The sequence below is a fragment of the Orcinus orca genome, chromosome 16 (assembly GCF_937001465.1).
Source record: "Orcinus orca chromosome 16, mOrcOrc1.1, whole genome shotgun sequence".
In the NCBI taxonomy this organism is placed as follows: Eukaryota; Metazoa; Chordata; class Mammalia; order Artiodactyla; family Delphinidae; genus Orcinus; species Orcinus orca.
In genome coordinates this window covers 75,091,458-75,112,658 of record NC_064574.1, presented here as the reverse complement: position 1 = coordinate 75,112,658, position 21,201 = coordinate 75,091,458, and the positions used below count along the sequence as shown (strand labels likewise).

The window sequence follows — 21,201 nt, the reverse complement described above, 5'->3', positions numbered from 1 at the left end:
TGCATTTAGTGAGGCTGTGGCATTGCTTTAATCCTTTCCCTACATCTGATGGTGGCAACCAGCTCCACTTTTGTTGATGTGAAGTGTATAAATGTCAGTGGATTTGAAGACTAAGGGGAGGCGGGATTTGCAAACCGCCACTTCATGCACTGTTATCCTTGAGACCTAACCAAACTGCATTCAGCTTTTGATCAGGTGGGGATAAGGTTAGATTAAGACCTTTTTTTTTTCTAATACTAGACTCTGACCACCCCACTCCATTTTCAACAATGTACTTATTACTCTTGTATTGAGCACCTATTATGTGCCAGGCGGTTTACATAAATACATCACTTTCTCATTGAGCCCTCACAGCCATCCAGAGAGCCTGCTCTTCGCAGATGTGACCGGCCTAGTGGCGACTCAACCCCAGCCCGCGGGCCTACTGGCCTTTCCCTGCCGCGGCGCAGCACTGGAAGCGACGGCTGCGGGGAGGGTGCGGAGCGTTGCAGTTCCCGCCGCGCCCGCCCGCCGAGAAGGCGGCCATGGGGAACTAGGGCCCGAGCCGCGGGGGGAACGACAGCTGTCGAAGTCGCGCTCGGGGACTGCGCCCCCGCGGGGCCGACCCGGCGCCGGGGCCGAGAGAAGGGGCGGCGAGGGGCGGGGCGCGCGGGGCGGGACGGAGGAGGGGCGGTGGCACCGGCGGCTCGGGCTCGGCGCGCCGAGGAAGTCCCGCTCCGAGAGCTGCGAGCGTCTGGAGGAGGCGCGCTTGGCGCAGTCCCGGAGCGAAGTCCGGAGCGAGAGCCGCCTGTGCCGCCGCCGCCCCCTCCCGCCACCCGTCCAGCCAGGGAGCGCGCGGCGCCGGCCGCCGATGGAGTTCACTTGAGCGGCGAGCCGGCGGGAGAGGCAGGCGCCCGCGAGCGGAGCGCGGGCCGGAGCCGAGCCAGCCCCGGGCGCTTTCCGCCGGCCCTCGAGCTCCGGCCGGGAGGCGCCTCCGGCCCCGCGCAGCCCGCCCGGCGCCCCGGACGCTGCAGCGCCGCCCGCGCCGCGTGCCGGCGGGATCGGCCCCGAATAAAGACTCCCGGAGCGTCTCCTCCAGCGCCGCGGCGGCGGCGGCGGCTGGACCGGGACCGGTCGGCCCGCAGTGCTGCTGGAGAGGCGGGAGCGGCAGTCGGGGAGCCCCAGGCGGCCGCCGGGGAGAAGCCGCCGCCGCTGCGCGCCCTCCTCCTCCTCCTCCCTCTCCCTCCTCCCCTCCGCACATGGTCTCCTTTGTCCTGTCGCCGCCGCCGCCGCCTCGCTCTTAGCTCTGCGCGCCGCGGCCGCGGCTAGGGCCGCTCCTCTTCGCCTCGCCCGCCCGCCGGCCTGCCCGGGACGCCCCTCGAGTCCCCGCCGTGCCCGGCCGGCCCCGCGCGCCTCAGGAGCAGCCGGGAGTCAGCGGACGAGCGCGGGCCGGGCGCTCCCTCCCGGCCGCCCGCTGCCCGCCTGGCCTCGGCCGCGCTGGATGTGTGCGCGGCGCTGGCGCTCGGCCGCCCCGGAGCTGCCGTTCGTACGGATTTGGTTCGCGTGCATCCGCTTTCAGACTTTCGCCTGGAAAGGAGAGACTGGCGCGGACCTAGCCCGGTCGGAGTTGGGCGTTTTCTCTTCATGTTTGGCTGGTTTTCCCCCTGGTCTCTGACGATACCCCATCGTGAGCCTTGCTCAGGAACCAAACCATGAACTTGGGGCTGACAGGACCGCTTAACCCTTTGCGATCAGGTAATGCAGCCCTGCGGGCGCGGCTCCCTCGCTCGCCGCTCGCGGTCGAAAGGGAGGCGGCGGGTCGGGGGTCTTTTGTTGCGGCGGCCGGGCCGGCGGGCAGGGGTGGCAGGGGCGGGTCTGGCGCGCCCGAGCCCCCCGCCGCCACCCATCCCTCCTCCCTCCTGCCGGCCCGGCCGCCCGCCTTTGTACTTTCCACCCCTGGCCAGCCTGGCTCGGGCGGGGAGCGGCGGCGCGGGCGGCCGGAGGTGTGCGGTCGTGCCCGGGGACCGGAGCCGCCTCGGCGCCACCCGCCCCGAGGGGCTCCGCCTGCCTCCGGCTGGGGCCGCGGCCTGCGCCCGCTCGGGCTGAAAACCTTGGCGCTGCGCTCGCTGCCGCTTCCCGGGGTACTGCTTCCCCGCGCCGAGGTCGGGATCCTGGCCCGCACAAGGTGCCAAGGGAAGCGAAAGATCTGGGCTCGGTATCGCGGCAGCTGGGGAAAGAACTCGCGCTTAAGTTTCGAGGAGGTTTCTCTTTTCTTGTTGGAAAGCCCCTCCTCGTGCGGGTGCAGAGGGCCGTGCCCGGGGTCCGCGGCCGAAGGGAATTAAGGTGGACCTCGAACCCGAGCGGCCGCGCGTCCCACTCCTGTCTGCTCGGAAGGCTTTTCTTCGTTTCCTCATTCTCTGTGTTCCTTTCTTCAATCTGTTTGACTTATTTAACTTTTCTTTAAACACCAACTACGGCGTCTAGTAATTTTTCAGTATTTTTTGTTAAAAATCTTCTTCCACCTCCCCCCGAAATAAAAAGCAGCCAAGAGAGCTTTGTTTTTTTCTGTCACTTTCAGGTGCAGCCACTTCACGCCCTCATCCTCCAAAACCGAGTGAGGGGGATGAAGTGAAATGGCGAGCAAACAGCTAAAGACCTTTAGTATGTAAAGGTGCCCCCCTATTAAGAAAGGAGAGAAGGAAAAGCTGTACTCGCCGGCTAACCCTTGGCTCACCACGTTTCCATTAGACGTCCCTGATTAAAAACAAAAAAATCAGCCAGGAAAATGGTCCAGGTAATATAAGGAATTTCACACTTTTTCCTAAAAAACAATGAAAAAGAAAACATGCCAAAGATTAAGATCCAAGAAGCCACAAATTTCTACAAATGCTTTAAAGCACAAGTTAAATTTGAAAGTTCATCGAGAGAAAGCAAAGAATTTCCTTGTAGTTCCTGCTTAAGGCTTTGGCTGAGAAGCTCTTTTCTGACTTTTCAGGACAGTGGTCAGCCATAGTTGTAACCACCTGGATGGGGGAGAAAGGGGTCCAGATCATTTTATGATTAGCCTAAGTCCCATTGCTGTCATTTTCTTTTGGGTGTTTTTCCATGGAGGCCTTTTTGAGGACCCCCGCCCCCCTTACCCTTACCAGTTACAAAACGGCTTTGTGACATGTATCAGAAAATTAAAGGGCTGGAAAAGCTTTTATTAGAGAGCATTACTCCTAAGTCACTCTGAATATCCTGTCAGACTCATTTCCTTAATAACTTACCGGTTGGCATCGTATAATCACATCCTCTAAGTTCGCTTCAGACATAAGGATCACTTAACTGGCTACTTGAGAATATGGTGTGGAGCCCAGTGGAGCTGACAAGGGTGGCAGCCCCAAGGAGGGTGTGCAAGACAGCCAGAGGGCCTCTTCACCTACAGCTTCTGTCCCTCTCTCTCTCCCCCTCTAACACACACACATACCCCAAGTGTAAATAAAAACTGGATCAAGAACCTTTTCCTCACCCATGCTTTTTGCATTGACGGTACAGTACTTTGTTCCTGTAGTGCTTTGGGCCAGTTAGGCTCCTTTTAATAGGTAGTCCCCAAATCTGCAGGGGTTATTTCAATTTAGTAAAATGAATTAATAGCCCCCCCCCCTTTTTTTCCTTTTAAATATATCAACTGTAGTTTAAGCCATGAATTTACCATAGCCATTCCAATTTGAACTAAGAGACACTTTTTCATCAAGGAATGGTGAAATGCTCTTATCTCCAAGTTTTTAGCTGGGAAACTCGTGTTCCTAGACATCTCACTTAATATTATAATGTAACAACACTATTCCTGTAATTTTTGCTTTTATAACTCAATATTCTTGATTTGTTTAATGCATATCTTGTTTCCCCCTCCATGCAACACATTTTTGGTGGTTTATTTTTATGAAAAGCTACTGTAATATGCCGTTTTATTTAATTATGTTTAAAATGTCAAGAAGGCCCTCAGCATATTTTTTGTTCATGCAAAATAAAGGGAAACATTTATCAAGGATTTCTTTTATTTTAAACTGCTTATGTATAAACGTATAGAGTTCAACACTTGTGCACATACTGTGCATTCATTTTTTTCTTGATATATTAATCTTTGGAATCACGTTTACAGTAGGCAGATTAGAATTAAAATAAAGGGGAAAATAGTCATAATAACAATATTTTGTCTTTCTGTATCACTTGCATTGAGAACTAGAACTTGTTCCCCAGATAACACTCGGGCATATCTCATCTTTATCAACATAACACAAAAAGACTAAATTGAATATATTCTTTGTCCCCAAAAGCCAGCTCCAGAGTCTGAATATGTTGTATTTCAGATTCCCCCGCACCCTGTTTCTTATATTTCTTCTAGATTTATTCCCCGTTCTCTGCTTCGCTTTGTCAACACATGCATTTCAATGCGTGAAGTGTGAAGACCAGTGATTTCTTACAAGGGTGGGGTAGCAACAGCAGCGTAAATATAATATAGCCGTTATAACTTTAAATGCATGTATATCATCAAATTACTGTATAATGGAACTGCTTCATTTTTAAGTTTATTTTTTAATTTTTCAGGTTCTAGAAATACAGTGCTTCTGAAACATTATAGCATTTTTCTCCAAACAGACTTCATGTTGATTTTCCAGAACATTAGTGTATAATTTAAATTGCCTGTATCCTTGCTGTTTAAACAGGCTTGTTTCACATTCCTGGAGCCACTGTAATAATTAGCAGACGTGATTTCTAGAAAATGGAAAGGAAATAATGCTGATGGTGTGTGTAGTGTCGGGTTGCTGGACAGGTCGGCTGGCTTTCATTTCAACACCAAGGTCGTCGTGGTTACCACAGGGGGCAGGGATCTTGGGGTCATCAGATAAATCTTTAAAAATGAATTTCAGGGAGTGCTGGTTGACACTTTTTAGTGAGGAGAAGCTTAGCATTAAATAATAGGCATTTCTAGTTTGTGAGAGAAAATTGAAAAATAGGGCATGTCTGCAAATGTGAAAAAAGTACTGTTTCCAAAATAATGATCTGTCAATGAAATTGCAAAATCATTATGCGAATGAGCTGAATTGCTTTGTGTATCATCTCATAGAGATACGTTTTGCACAGATAATATGTCTAATAAGGACATGTTTTTAAAATCAGATTTTTTTCTTCCCTCAGCAAATAGCTGCACTGCAGGTCTGGCTCTCGCAGTCAACCAGCACCACCTTATGGAGGATTGGGGGAAATTGCCGCTCTCCTTTTTAGGCTTTTCTAAAACGTAGTAAAATTGATTTAAAATCATCGTAATGATGATGGTGATGACAAAATTAATGACAGTAGTAATGCTTTCTTTCCCTTTCTTGTGTTGCAGGCCTCAGATGCCAGCTCTGAAAAACTCTTCAATACTGTTATTGTAAACAAAGGTAAGACTCCTTAAATCCGAGCAATAGCTTGTTTTGCTGTTTGCTCCGTTGTCGGGAGGAAAGCATAAAGAACAATGGTCATTCCCTTTTCATTCTGGAGCTACGGTTCATAATTTGTATTTTTGCTTGAGACAGAATCTGTGTGCTTTTGTGTTGCATCCAAAAACAGTTGATTTTAAAAGAATATATTGAATCCTTACTTACATTGATTTGACTAAGAAATTACTACTGTCTATGCGACTTTCATTTAACGTAGGAAGTGGTAATGGAGAATAATAGTTCTCAAGATGCCTTAACTTTGTTCCTTATCAACAACCCAGCAGCTGGAGAATGATAAATCGCTGATTTGTCCTGCAGACTCTAATAATCAGTGCATGTTTAGTACTCACAGCATTATGGTCATAAACCAAGCCTTACTCTGCTGTGGGCTTTCTGTAAAATTAATAAACGATCAAGAGGACAAAATTTAAATACGTGCCACCCCATTAACTTTCTTCCAAACTGCAATATAGAGTAAGAGAGGCTAATGATATAGCAATACATTAAGGGGAAACTTAAATCACTGCCAATAGGTTTCTGGTCAGTTTTCATTTGTAGCAGTATTGTTGGAAATAATGAAATTTAAGGGAGCTTCTAATCACGGGCTTTACAGTGGTGTATACTTTGAAAGGTATATAAATCATATAAATTATTTGATCTCTTTCTCTCCAATGTAGAACCTGTTGTAGGTGCTTGTGTGGTAATCGCTAAATACAGAACGTATGCTTCCTGTCGTGGTCTCGTTCTGTGTTACACCAAAGATACTTGGTAGCTTGAACAGGGTTGGGCCTTCATGAAGTGAAATACGAAACCACCCTGGCATTCTATAGTTGCCTTGGCTAGCATTTTTGCTAGCTGGTTGGTCACACATGTTTCCAAGTGCAGTTATTCTGAGCTCCCAGATTATTTTAGAATTGGAACCAACTGCAGGCTTCAAATAGTACATTATGTTTAGGCTTCCCTCTAGGTGTACATGCTTATGTGATTGCTGTCACTCCCAGAATTATTGTCCTATTGAATTTTATCTTTTTTTATTGCACAATGGGGTATTCCAGTTTTATGTTTCATCATATATTTTGATGGACTGAAAGCTTGTATCAATTTGTTGTCCATCATGCTAAAGCCCAATAAAAGAAGATACACTGCAGTTCACAGCGTACAGGGCTCAAATGGAAAGATACGTCATTGCTTATTGATCATTTTGACGAGGGAAGAGGTTGGGTAGATGGTCGTGTGTCCCTGACTGATAGGAGGAGGTGGAGCCCGAGGCCGGACAGTTCACCAAAAGGAGGTCCTCTGTGTTTCAGTGACACCCTGCCCCACCCCCTCCCCAGGCCCTCCAGCCCACATGACCGTGTCTCTCTTTTGCTAACTTGCTGTAAAGTTGTGGAATGTGTTTCCCCTCTCTGGGATCAGGCCTGGCAGGAGAGTTGGCTCTGGGACCTGCACTCAGGCCCCGCTGCCCTCACGGGGCTGAAAGGCTCCCCTTCAGGGCCGAGGAGGAGTGATCGATGACAGGCAACATCCCCGTCCCTCTGCCTCTTCCCTCCTGCTCCCCCGGCCCCTCTCCCTTTTCCAATCAGACGTCTCCCACGTTCTTATTTTTGTTTACTTACAGAGTGTGATTTGTGGCATCTCTTCGGTTGTGAATAGTCGTCCTGACAGGGTGCCTTTCTTCTGAGCTGCTTTTCTGGGGGTGATTTAGTTGCCTTGAAAGGATTAAGGTTTCTTTGTGTACACTAAAATCAACATAGGCTTTTTGCTAAGCTTTGCTTGGGAAACCACACACAAATAAGCATTTTAGTTGATAGCAGATTATTCCTTTGCCCCTTATTTCCATCAGAATGGCCTTTCTTTTCTCCTCCAGAGTTTCCCCTTAATGCCTTATGCTAATTCCTGTTGGTAACATGAATGACAAGAGCCGGAATCAATGCAAATCCAGGTGCTGCAAAGTAGATGGACTGGTATCCAGCACCCGCCCTCCCCCTGGAGAGAAAGAGATTAAGGGGGGGGCGGGGAGGGGGGGAAGCATGGGGGCAGTTTTGTTAAGGGGATTAGTATTCAAACTGCTAAGTATCAGGAAAACAAGTTCAAAAAGAGATTCATTGTATAGTGATAATGTCAATAATTGCTTCAAGACAGGTGCAGAGTCTTGCTATGTGCATGTGGGTTTGGGTCTGTTTTTACTCTGGGTAGTGGCAGTGTTTACTGGATGGATGGTTGACAAGGCCTTCAAGGAACTGTCAGCTTCCTGCACATCAAGTTCAAGTTCTCCTGCAAAGCAGCCTGCCCCCCTGCAAGTCAGGTCTCCCGTCTCTGTCCAGTATTCTTAGCCAAGAGCAATAAAAAGCAATGCAAGAAAGGGCAAATTTATACCAGGTAACAAACACCACTGGGAAGATCTTCAAAGCCTCGGTTTATTGAACAGTCTGACGAGTGCAGGGAAGCTGACACGTGTATTCCTTCTCCTCTGGATGTTTAAAGCTACACATCACCTCTCGCTCTCAGCAGCCCCACCGGGCTCTGGCCTTCCAGAAGTGTGGCTTTCAGCCGCTGGCGAGATTACGCTTGCGGAGCCCGGTGGCAGGCGGATTCGGTCCATAAAATTTCACTGTGGGAGGGCAGTGCTAATCTCACAAGCTGATTGTGGTGGGGCCGGCCGGCCGGCCGGCCGGCCGGGCGTGGGGTGCACAGCTTTGATGTCTGGGCTGGGCGGTTGGGGGATGGGGCTGTGGCTGAAGCAGCAGGGGCCGTGGCTCAGGTCCCATCAGTCTGTTGGTGAGCTGGAGTAAGTCGTTTCGCCTCTTTAGGTCAGGATTTTCAATCATGGCAAAACCTGGTCCTGGGCCGACGTCTCTGGTGGGGATAAAACAGTTAGCTGGGGAGGGGCGGAGGGGCTGAAGCAGGGTAGGTGCCGTGAACACATTGTGTGTCCCTTCTGCCTGTTTGGTTTTATTTTGACTCTCTCGGTGTTGTAGAGTCTGTCCAATTTAACAGAGGACCAGCAAGATTTTTGTGTTTAGGTGTTCCCAATTGTTGTTTCCTTCTGACACCTTTTATTTCCCACTTTGAAACAAATTAATCAAACGGTGCGTGCTTGCATGTACACAGGACATGCCCAGTGAGAACTGAGCTTGTCCAGAGGGGCGGGGAGATGAACCTCCAAGTTGCAGGGCTTAGGGTTGGAGACAGAAAAAAATAGTTTAACTTTAATCAAGGTCCTGGTTGCCTTATTTAATCTTTATGTGTTTAAATGTTTACAGGATGTTCATGTGAATTTTATGAATCCTTCTGTCTTTGTGACTCAACCATCTGCCAAAGAAAAAATTAATTTTCCCAGTGAGACAGAGACACACAGAGAGAGACTAAGTTCTTGTCCATATTTAGTTGGTTGAACTGCTGTAGGAGCAGTAGGATTTGTACCCCAAATTCTAGACTGTTTATCCTTAAAAGGAACTAACTTGTCAGTCAATTCAGTGTGTCCAGCCAGTATTTATTACCCTTCTTTACCTACTCTACGTCCTACTTCTCAGGGGTTTTGCCACTTTCACACATAGGCAGAAATGCAGAAAATGAGTACTTAGCAGACATGACTATCCTGCCAGGTCCACGGTCTAGTTTAGGGGTAGAGCAAAGGCCCTGAATTGCCTCTTTTCCAGGATCTGTCCTGCAGCTACGGCAAGTTAGAGATGAGAGGAGCCAGGTGGTGTACTTCACCCCATCACTCTCACACCTCCTCTGGCCGTCATCTTCGTCCTGTGGTAATGCCGGCCCTCCTGGGGAGAGGTGCCCTGAGCTAACTGTGAGAGAGCTGCGCGTTTCCAGATAGCTGGGGTGGGGAATGACCCAGGTAGGGATGAGGCCCCTGCTTTGTGCTCCCTTCTGCCGTGAGCACCCCCATCTACTGAAACGTATACAGCAAAGGAGCAGCCACCCACCCTCCCGGGTGGGACCCCACCTCCCCTCCCGCAGGTCAGCCGTGGGGACTCTGGTGGACACTCACTCACCATGATGAGTGCCAGACGGAACACTGGGGCCACCTTGAGCTCTCTCTGACCAGGGCTGGTTTTCCTTTCCCAGGCCCCCACAGGCCTCTTCTTGGGGTCGATTTTGTGCTGAGGGTTTCCTTGGGACACAGATGAGGTTGGAGCCTTTAGAATTAGTAGGGCCTTTGGGTATCTTTGACAATATGGTTTTATCACCAGCATAGAAGGAAAACCTGGCTAAAAAATTGGTTGAGATTTGAGATGAAGTGAGAAAGGATGCTGCTTGGTGGGTTGAGGTTCAGTAACTGAGTACGTAATAAAATCTTTCATGGAGATGATCTCACTTCATTCATCAGGTTTAGACATAAAGGGGGAATTCCTTGGTTTGGTGACAAGTAAAGGTAAGAGTTATGTTACCACCAAGGCCCCTCCCCTAAAACAATTCTGTGCTTTCTGTGTGAGTGAAAACAATGCAATTGAGTGTGGGATAGCTTTCTTTAAAAAAAAAAAAGATATAGAGTTTAAAATCCAATTATAATAAAAATATGGAGACCATTTTACAATTCCTTGTAGTGTCTTGGGTTTCATTGTAAGGAGAACATGACATAAAGCTTATTCCCCACGTGCAGAGGAGTAAACTGAGCCCATTTTAGCCTCTATAAATTAGTCCCATTTTTGTACTGTCTTAAATCCTATATAAGGGAAAGTTGGACTGTCACTCATTCTTTATTTTTCCTTCTCTGGATCCTTTTTGTAGTTTCAGAGCGTTTTCTTGGGTCTTTGGAGGATAGAGATGTCTGATCCAGGGGAAATACTATTGAAGGGTAATTGGTGCTTGATTGAAGACAAAGGAGTTGTGAGTGGTTGGGTTTTCCCTCCCACTCCACACTGCAGAGAACACGTAATCAGCTCCTTTTGTTATGGAAATTGACCTTCCTGTAGGAGCCAGACTCTTATATACAGAATTTGTTGTATAGAATTATTCCTTGAGAATTCTTGGAAACAGAAACCTTGTATTCTTAGTGTGAAACCACCGGGAAGGGTCTAAAAAGATTCCATGTGGTCAGAAAGTGTTTCCCCCTAGATATTTTTCCTTCAACTGCTACCTGGTCTTTCCCTGACCTTGTTCGTGAGTATGGTGGGGAATCCTGGGTAAATGTTGGATCCCCTTACTGGAATTTCAGCTCAAGGGGTGGAAGATATTCCGAGCATTTGAATTGATCTTGATGGTGTCTTTGGAGTAGAACTCTGACAGCGATGCCACTTCTCCAGATAAAAGTAGGCCAGATCTCCTGGTCCTGAGCGCCCCTGTGAGCTGGAGCAGGCTACAGGGTAACATTGTTTTAGTCGGATGATCACATGCCACTGTTTAGTTTTGAGCCCACCAAAAAGCTCTTCCCTTACTTTATTTATTGATTGATTGCTGCTGTTCTTGGAAAGGCTTTTCTCCATACTTGGCAATATTAGCAAAGAAGCTTGAATGTTGATCAGCGTCACATTTCATTCTGTTCATATTTAGTGCTTCGTAGAGGCAATGATGTCAAATTCGCTGTCTCAGAAAGTAATCTACATTCATAGTAGACATTTGGCACAAAAAAATATCAGATCAGTTCTGGAGAGTCTTTAATGAGAACCGTTAAATGACAAAGGGCCTCCTCACTGGTAACAACCTTCAAGTGCGTGGGGTCAGCCTCAGGCCTGGAGAGTTTCCTGCGTGGAGGAAGCTGGTGGCTATCCCATGGCCTCTGGATTATTTCTGGTTTCTGACAACTGCACAAAAATGTTGTTTTCTCTGAAAATGTATGTTTATTTAACTAGGTTTCTTTTTGCTTCACAATCTGGATTCCATTCACTCAGTTACCACTCCAATTAACTAACAATTATTTAACATTAACAGTAATTACAGACGCCAGTTAAGCGCCTACAGATGTCAACTGTTAGCTTTGTACCTAATCACTCAATGAAATGGAGAAAGTTCAACAAACATCAATTAGCCAGGCAATTAGTATGAGTTAGGAAAGAGCATGTTATCATGTGTGAGCTGCTTCAATTTATTTTATTTTGGCAGTAAAACACACACAGGCGAGCGACAGTAAGTTCCTCAGATAAGATAAAACTCTATTGTGTTGCAGCTTACATAAGAATTCTTTCCTTTCCTGTGCGTAAGTCAAATATGCACTTGCCTGGAATTTATTTAACAAAATTTGTCTCAATTACTCAGAAAGTCCAGCAATGCTCAGTCTCAGGAAGCAACTTTGGTGAATTATGAATCCAGTGAATATGCTGTATAGGGAAATGTCAAAATTTTTCAGTGGAAGAATGATGGATTCCCACTCAAGTAATCTCCGTGCATTTCGAATTTTTACCAGTTTATTCTTGAACCTATGGCAGAGCGGGCCCAACAGGGATTTTATTAATTTCATGGTGGCTGAACTTTTTGCTCAGCTGTCTTTGATTTAGCCTGGGGCAGCCTTCAAAATCTTTTACCTACTTCCCCAGTCTGTGCTTGAAGAAAGTAGAAGTGGCTCTCAACTGAGGACCCACTTCGTGAATTCACCAAAGAGATCCTGGGCCCGAATTCAGATATTCTATCCCACTCCCCCAGCCCACCCACAGACTTGACTTCCATCAATTGCCTGGGTGTCTGGACTTGCTGGGAAAGTGCATTCTAAAGCCTGCTTATGTAAGGTGGCCCATCACTTGGTATTTGGAGGTTCATTTTACCTCCGAGTGGAAAGCTGTCCATAAGTGGCTGTGCCTCTGGTTCCCCTCCTAGAAATGCTTTCTCACCAATTCCCGAAGCCTGTGGGTAGGAGTGGAAGGGGCCAGTCCTTAGTGGGGTGCTCTGTCAGGTCGCTGTGTGTGTGATGTGCAGAATTCTACATTTGAGCAAACCTCTCAGCGTTAACTGAATCCAGGAATTGAAAATTTAATATTGGGAGTTCCCTGGTGGCCTAGGGGTTAGGATTCTGGGCTTTCACTGCCGTGGCCCAGGTTCAATACCTGGCCGGGGAACTGAGATCCCACAAGCCACACGGCCAAAAAATAAATAAATAAAATTTGATATTGTGTTGATTAGAATAGCTTAGGAAGAAGAGCTGCCGTGTTCCACGTGCTTTTCTCTTATAAATCTTTTTTTAAATTTATTTATTTTTGGTTGCGTTGGGTCTTCGTTGCTGTGCGCGGGCTTTCTCTAGTTGCAGCGAGCGGGGGGCTACTCTTCGTTGCGGTGCGCAGGCTTCTCATCGCAGTAGCTTCTCTTGTTGCGGAGCACGGGCCCTAGGCACGCGGGCTTCAGTAGTTGTGGCACGCGGGCTCAGTAGTTGTGGCTCGCGGACCCTAGAAAACAGGCACAGTAGCTGTGGCGCACGGGCTTAGTTGCTCCGCGGCACGCGGGATCTTCGCAGACCAGGGCTCAAACCTGTGTCCCCTGCATTGGCAGGCGGATTCTTAACCAGTGCGCCACCAGGGAAGTCCCTCTTATAAATCTTTTGCCAGTGTTCAGCACCCAGCACACTGGCATGGCTGTCCTGGAGAGATGTCTTTGCCCTTCTGTATCACTCAATAGGACCTCTGTTCATCTGCTTTGTCACATTATGCTGCAGAGCTTACAGCAACAAAGGTCTCGTATCAGGTGTCAGCTGCGGACCAGCTGTGGTTCTCCTTGTTTTTATTCTGGGACCCAGGCTAGAGAAGCAGCCCTCATCATGGTTATCTTAGTAAAAGGAAAAGAGTAGAGACAGAATCATAGAACACCTCTTTCAAGTTTCAGCTTGGTTGTGGTGTTGGGCATTTCCAGCCATCTCATTGGCCAGAACAAGTCCCTAGGACTTTCTCCACCATGCCGTTCCAAAGTATTCTGTGTTCCCTGGAAGTTAGTAGGAACATTCTCTTGACAGTGGGGGTCTCATCCAGGTCTTCCTGGCATTCCAGGATGCCCCCCCCCCCCGCCCCGTGATCTGAACAGGTGCTGCCAGAAGCATCATGGTGACCGCATTGCCATGGTGACGCTCAACTTTAGACAGCTCTGATTTCCTTCCCTTCTACTAGGACACGTTTCCATACTTCCACTCTCCACGCCCATTCTTGTGCCTGTAAGTGGACCGATTGTTACTCTTCAGCCAGATTTTATTAGAAGTGATTTAGGATTTTCCAGCAGGGGCATTTCCCTAGCAACCGATGATGTAAGCATGAGGCCAGTCCATGCCGAGGTGGGAGAGGCGCCAGTTAAGTAAGGAGTAATGTTCTGTGGGTGCTCAAATCTTTTCTGACCCTCGTAAACCTTGTCTTATAGAGGAGGAGGTGGAGAGCGCATCATTGCTTTTTCTAAGAGTCCTTTTGGAGAGGGAAATGTCTCAAGTGTGCGGTGTTAATAGGCTGATGTGGGAGGCGGTTAGATTGCGATGCCTTTAAAACCCACTTGGAAAACATTTCCCCCTCTTATCTATCACCTTTCACATCTCTCAGAAGAGTAACACTGAAACCTGGGAAAACATTTCCCCCTCTTATCTATCACCTTTCACATCTCTCAGAAGAGTAACACTGAAACCTGATTTTAGCCAGGATTACATCATTTTCTCATTATCTGTTTACAGCCGGGGAAGGCTTTTCCATAGCAAAGCTCCTCTCACCAAAAGCCCAGCCATGTAATTCCTTTCGTTTTATACCAGTTTTTGATTTTTCCAAGTGTGGACTGTCCTCTGCTGGACGTCTTGGGCTGATCTCTGAAGGCTTCTTCATCCATGAACTTCATCCATAGACTTGGGTTCGACAAGGAGTCTTCCTCTGAGGTCGGATTTGTCATTTGTGAAGTGAATGACGTCAGGGTTCATTCCGTTTCTTCCTTCAGTTGGCAGAAAGTGGAAGCCATATTGAAATGAATTCTTTTGTTCAGCAGTTATTACTGAGGGAGTTCCCTGGCAGTCCAGTTGTTAAGACTTTGCTTTCCAATGCAGGGGGTATGGGTCTGATCCCTGATCGGGGAGCTAAGACCCCACATGCCTCACAGACAGAAAACCAAAACATAAAACAGAAGCAATATTGTAACAAATTCTGTAAAGACTTTAAAAATGGTCCACATCAAAAAAAATCTAAAATAAATTATTATTGAGCGCTGATTCCATAAAAGGCACAGGAGATACAGCAGTGAACAGATCGCATTAAACATAATGACCAGAAGCATAAGAGCCTAATATATTTTAAGATTCGAAAAGAGACTTTTTAAATGGTGTAATGGGAAAGAAGCCTTAACACCTTTTTAGGAGGGAAAACCTGATGCAAGGTGAGCCCTGACGGGTCAGCAAACCAGAAACAGACTAGCCATCAGACTGCAGACGATGTCACCCTTTCAGAGAGGGGTTCTGTGGGCACAGATGTGCCAGCTTGTGCTCACAGTGAGACTAAAACCTGCCCCTTAGAACTTGCCATTGTAAAAATTGATGCTGTCTTCCTTGTTAACTTAGTTAAGCTCTTGAAAAGATTTGGGGGAGAATTGTAAAGGTCTGTGTATAGCCTATCAATAGGGCCTCTTGATTTCACATTTCCTCAGTTAGATTTTGTTGCTTAAATGTTTGCCAGGTTGGTATACTGCGCGGAGGTGGCAGGATGTACCACAGCTTTTAGTTATAGAAGATCCAGGCTCAAGTCTGAGCTGGGCTGCTTGTAACCACGAGCAAATCACTCTATCAGACTGGGTTTTCTCGTTAACTTGAGAAAGTTGGGTAGACTCCAAGATCCCATCCTGGTCTAAAGGCCAGAGTTTGCTTTGGAATGTTCTAGGTCCTTCTAGAGCCTGAAGCTTGTGCAGAGGGCATGTATTTCCCAGAGAGCTGTGAATGAGACTGTGGGCACTTGCATTTGGCAGGAGTGTCATGACTTCAGTCCTGAACTATGGGCGAGAATAGGGAAGCAGAAACCTCTCTTCACTCCTGGAGATTCCATCTCTATTGGAAGCATCTGAGAGGCAGGAAGGTGGGGAGCCTCAGGGCGGGGAGCGGGAGGGGAGGGAGTGAGATGCTACCGTTTGAATACCAGCTGTTAGGTATTAACCTCCCTCCAGAATTAGAATAACAATACGGAGTCCTCCTGCCGGTTTGTGTTTGGAGTGGTGTTAAAAGAGGTGTTTTATCTGCTTAGTAAATGTTTATAAAAGCCCAGAGTATAGAGAACCTAGCGGCCGGTTCCTTTGTACTTGACTTGAATGACTGACCGGTTCCAAGGCTGGGGATTGCTACAGGTTAGAAGAGGGTAGAGCTGCGGGCTTCATAGCAGAGCAAGGCCCAGCCTTGGAGAGCCCGGAGGCAAGCTGGCAAGAGGCCTCTTTTTCTACAGAGTGACTCATTTTACCAACTGTGAATTGAAGCGAGGCTTGGGTGGACCATTCTCGATCATCGAGAGAATGTCACCACCTCGCCATCTGTTCTCAGCTGTCAGCAGAGTCTGCACCAAGCAATTCATCAGAGCTCTGCTTCTTCAAAAGTTAATCTAGGCCTCCTTGACTGAAGCAATCTTCCTTCCTACTGTTCATTTGCTACGAGGTGGTGATAATATCAACTTTTTCTCCCAATACGCATTTGCTGTTTGCTGGAGTTTAGCTTTCTTCACAGGCTTCTCGTGTCTGTTGGGGAAAGGTTTGTTTCAGAGTAAAGAAACGGTACTTTCAGTGTCTTGCCATTGCCCGGGAGCTGGCACAGACTAAAGCTGTGAGTGCATTCAGAGGAGGCGCTGTGTTCATTTTATGGGTAACAGATCCGTCGCCTGTTGCTTAGGAGAAGTAGGTGTGTCTGGACCATCGCCCTTATTTTCCGAGACTGACGGCTGTGGAAAGGAGGAACGTCGCTGACGAGACACTGAGAGTCTGAGACACCGCCTCCTGGATTGGAAGCAGGGGCGCTGCTGCTGTGGGCTTCGGTCGAATATCTAATCAAACTAAACGATGTGGGTTTGGTTGTCGCACTTGGCTGTAGGGGCCACGTTGCCCTGTTCAATGGCCTTTTCCCGAGATGTTAGACGTCACATCAATTTGATTTCTGCTCCCGTGGGAAGTGCAAAGCCCTGACTTACACGGGAAACCTGGGGAGAACTGGTTAGAAGATGGCGCTCCATTTCCACTGTGGCCTCGCCCCCCGGGAGCAACCGGTATTTGCCCAAATGACCCAGGACCCCTGTTTGGCCAGAGCCTCACCCGCCCAGAACACACCTTTGGGTCAGGCTGGTGCCTGGTTTCAGCCCTTTCCTTCTGAGGGCCTCTGGGTGGAGGAAGGAGCTCTCCTGTCTCCTCCTCCCCTATTCCTCCAGGACAAACTCGAAAACTGCCTACTACCAGGTTTTTTTTTTTTTTAGCATTTTAAAAGTTAAGGCGGACTTTCTGAGCCTTCCGCAGCATCCTGCCAGGTGTCTTATCTTATTCAAATATCCTAATTGCTACTCCGGCTTCTCAGCTGCACATCATCCTACCACCTAACTGACAAAATAGACCTTCACCTGAGGGCCTCATTATGCTTCCTGCCGGTGCATCAGGCCAAAAATACCTCCCCAATACCTGCTCGACATCTTGGGCTTCCAAGTGACAAACAAATAATTGGGTGAAACAAACCCTGGGCTCCGAGCAGCTGCCATGGGTGTCGGAGCACAGAGGAGTCCATGACAGTAACAGTCACGGCGCTGCCTGGTTCATGTCACAGCACATCTTTGAACAGTGGGCTGTGCTGACACCAGAGAATGACAGCTTTGGAAATGGCGCGCTAGTTACCGCGGCAAGAGAGGCCTCTCATATAGACCGTGACAAGCAGCTGTCATTTCCATACAGGTGAACAGCTGACATCCTAGCACAGGGAGGGTTGCAGGCAGGTAGGGCTGGACTGGGGAGAGAGGAGTCTCAAGTGCTGGGGACCGTTTGCCTGTGTGGCAGAAGCTGGCCTGGGAACACGCACGCACGCGTGCACACATGCCCCCAGGTCTTCTCTGTTGTTCTGTAGAATGCATCTGAGAAAGGGCTGCAGGAATAGTGTCGGCTTTTGAGGATAGGACCGAGGCCACGCTGCCACTGGCCCAGCCCGACGTGCTTAAAGACCTGCATTTCAAGTCTACGCCCACCTCTTCTTGATGTGTCACAGGTTGGTTTTCCGAGCCCAATACTTAGTTTTGTAGACTGTGAGGAAGGCAAAGTCTCTGATGATAAGGAACTAACTCGCCATTAAAAGGAATGAATCCAGTGGAATTCAGGTGCAGGATCAAGTCTAGAAAGCAATTCTCCAAGTGTGGTCCCTGGACCAGCAATATCATCATCCCCTGAGTAGCTGTTAAACGTGCAGAATCTCCTACAGAATCAGAAACTCCAGGGCCGTGGCCCAGGAGTCCATTTTGACCAAGCCTTCCAGGTGCTTCTGACGTAGATGACCACCGGACAAGATCAGGGAAGCACAGTTGGCAGTGAGATTTCTGTAAATGCTCAGATGACCCGCGAATCCCTGGGTGAAATCCGTACTCCTGTTGACCAGGGAATAAGCCTGTTCATTGTGGGACAGCCTTTGTATTTATTTATTTGTGATGCCAGATGCACTGGATCTGTTGAAAGTAACTCTGTGGTCCTACCGTTGGACTCAGCTGTCCTCCTCGCCCTGGATCTGCAATCCTCCCCCTCTCTCTAGCCTGGTGGACAGGGCTCCTCCCGCATGTGGTACCATATAGATGCTAGGCCTATAGTCAGGGCTACATTATGAAGTGAAGCTGTCTGATCTAAGTGGGGTTTGGAACCCTGACCTTGGGCCAGTGTTACACCGTAGCCAGCTGAGCTACCTCGCTCAACGGCTTCTCAAAGACGAACTGTCCCATCTAGTTCCCGGTTGACAGACGCCTGCTGGCCATCTGTAGGAAGGGTCATCACAACACAAAACACCCACGTCCTGCACAAACGTGCCGTGATGAACAGTAACTATTTTGTAAACAAAGTGCCGCGTACATTCTTTTTTAAATTTCAATAGCCGGGAATGTGGAATGACATACAGCAGTGTTTGAAATATTTTTTCCCATCCATGCAAAATATTATAATGTTTTAAGTCTATAAAATTATCTCTAAGCTGGGTTTTCCCCCAAAATGTAGTACCTAAATATTAAGGCTTTTTTAGGTGTCCTTCAAGAAGGGGCATCTCCCAAGACTCAATGTGTTGAAGTAGCGGCTCTCAGACTGGGGCCTGCATCAGAATTACCCGGAGGGCTTAAGATACACCTTGCTGGGTCCCAGCACAGTTTCTGATGCAGTGGGTCTTGGGTGAGGCTCAGGAACTCAATGAGGGTTCTTGCATTTCTGACAAGTAATCAGGTGATACCAATGCTTCTGGTACCTGGAGCACACTTTGAGATTCACGTGTGTGAAGGCTTTCTACAGGAAAACTCTTTTAAATGCCTTTTCCACTCATTCAGTGAACATCTGAGTGTCAGTTCAAAATCTAGTGTCTTTACATGGGAAATGAAATGTACATATGAAAGTGAATTCAGTGTCACCATGGGTCCACATCAGGCGCTTTTAAAAAAATTGACATTGTCAAACTTACTTAAACGTAAAAAACATTAGAATGACCTCCCCCCCCATGTACCCATTATCCAGATTCATATTTATCAGTATTTTGCCATGATCGTTTTTAGGTGATAGGATATTTTAAAGCACATGTCAGGCATCGTGTCATTTCATCCCTACATACTTCAGCGCACATCTGTTTAAAATTTTTTTTTACCTCAACACATCCCGTTATCACAGTAACAAATGATAATTCCTCAGTGTCACCCAATACCCCGCTATAATCCCATCTCCCTGATTGTCTCCCAAGTGTCATTTTACCTGACCTGTTCCATCAGGATACAAACCAGGGTCGAGTATTACTTGTCCTAATCGAGAGCCATCCACCCTCTCCCCAGCCTCCAATTCACTTCAAGTCAGTGACTTGTTGCAGAAACCAGGTCAGCTGTTCATTAACCATCCCACGTTCTGGAAGCCCTTCGTTAACTGTCCCACATTCTGGAAGCCCTTGTGGTGTCATTTACTTTCTTCCTCGGTCCCTCATCTTTGCTGTAAGTGGAAGGTGACCCTAGAGCTTTGACTAGATTCAGGTTAGACGTTTTGGCAAATGAACTCTGTAGGCATCGCAGTAAGCTTCACGTCGCCTCACAGCCGGGTACTCGACAGTGTGTGGATGACCGGGTATTAGTGATGCCAGGATCGTTCAGGAAGTGCAGGTTGTGGCAGCCTGATACCTACCTGCCTCGTCAGGTTCCCCATCAGCCTTTCATCTAACGGTTTCATGCATTGCCGATCCTCACCTGATCCAGCATTTCCTTAGAAGCGGTAAAAGGGTGGCTTTTCCACCATCCTCCACATTTATTGGCTGAAATTCTTCTGTACAGTTTGCTTTCCTTCATCATCTAGAGTTCTTTGGTTACCCTCAAATATAATCAAAGAAAAAGCAAAATCAATGCTTAATTCTTTCTTTTAGTTGCAAGTTATCAGAGCAAGAAGGAGTTTTTCTGCCCAATCAGGAGTTTTACTAACACACCTGTACCCTTCTCTGTTTGTGTTTTTCTTACGGTAGATCTAACCCATGTTTTTAATTCACTGAATTAAATTCTCACATGGTTCGTGCTTATCAGTGGAAGAGACAAAAGGTCTAAAAATTAGAATGCTACCCGAAAGCATCAAGTGAGTTTACACACACATATGTGTGTATAAATTTAAAGCCTTACCTGTCTGTCACAGCTCTGCTCAGATGCCACACCCTCCAGCGCTTCTCCATCCTTGGGAGGCGCTCCACCTTCCCAAGATTTGAACACTTGGCCCATCCTGCCTTTCTTACTGGAACTCAGATGCAGCTCTCTTCCCCTCTTTGAACTCCCACCCCCACCTCCACGGTAACCAGCAGGGTGCCTTGTATACAGTAGGGGCTCAATTTCTGATGGTTGAACCTCAGCAAATTAAAATGCAACATCCTAAAAACTATTTCAGACCTTGGGATTTAGGTGATAGCCAGAGAGTCTGAGTTGATGAAAGAAAATAAAGTCTGAATCTCACCTGATCTAATCAGCCCATTTGGCCTTATTAGATAATCTGAGGATCCCAAGCAGGTATTTACCAGGAGAGGAACAGGAGGCTGCCCACGTGTACTGAGTGCCGACAGCATGCCCGGGATCTCCATGTGCTCATGGGTTTACTTCATATGGTGGCCCAGCCACGTAGGTGTTTCACAGCTGAGAACACTGCCCTGTGACTGTAAGAGACAGAGCCAGTTCTTGTGTCGCAGCTTCCCGACCTCCTGATCTGCTCCTCCCACTGTGCCAGCCCAGCCTTTGGTTTGGTAAATTAAAAAATACCTCGTTGACAACACATTTCTTGAACTGTCTGTAGTCTGTTTGGGAAGAAATACGGGTTCTACGTTTCTAGCCTGGGAACCTTGAGGGAGACAGTGAACACAGCAGAAGTGGGGAGCACCTTCCTTACAGCCTGTGTCACATCTATCAGCCACGTGATGTTATAGAAGACTTAGTGTGGCATTTTCCTCAGCCTCGCACACAGCTCAGCTTGATATAGTTAAAGAATTAGGACGTTTTAGTGACGCCTAATCAAAAGTAAACCGGTGGGCTTCCCTGGTGGCACAGTGGTTAAGAATCTGCCTGCCAGTGCAGGGGACACGGGTTCAAGCCCTGGTCCGGGAAGATCCCACATGCCGTGGAGCAACTAAGCCCACGCGCCACAACTACCGAGCCTGCGCTCTAGAGCCCACGAG

At 47.9% G+C, this 21,201-nt stretch overlaps 1 protein-coding gene across 10 annotated transcripts in view; it reads left to right on the top strand.

The window, feature by feature from the left end:
- The window catches only part of AUTS2 (activator of transcription and developmental regulator AUTS2), a 1,123,834-nt gene that overhangs the window by 1,031,337 nt on the left and 71,296 nt on the right, over positions 1-21,201 (top strand). For 9 of the 10 annotated variants that reach the window (XM_033426295.2, XM_049699567.1, XM_049699565.1 and 6 more), the window contains one exon: positions 5,354-5,405. In XM_033426295.2, the coding sequence (XP_033282186.2) occupies positions 5,354-5,405 (52 nt within the window). Of the gene's footprint in view, positions 1-2,544; positions 2,774-5,353; positions 5,406-21,201 lie in introns of those variants that run through there. The other variant, XM_049699570.1, reaches the window with a different exon arrangement.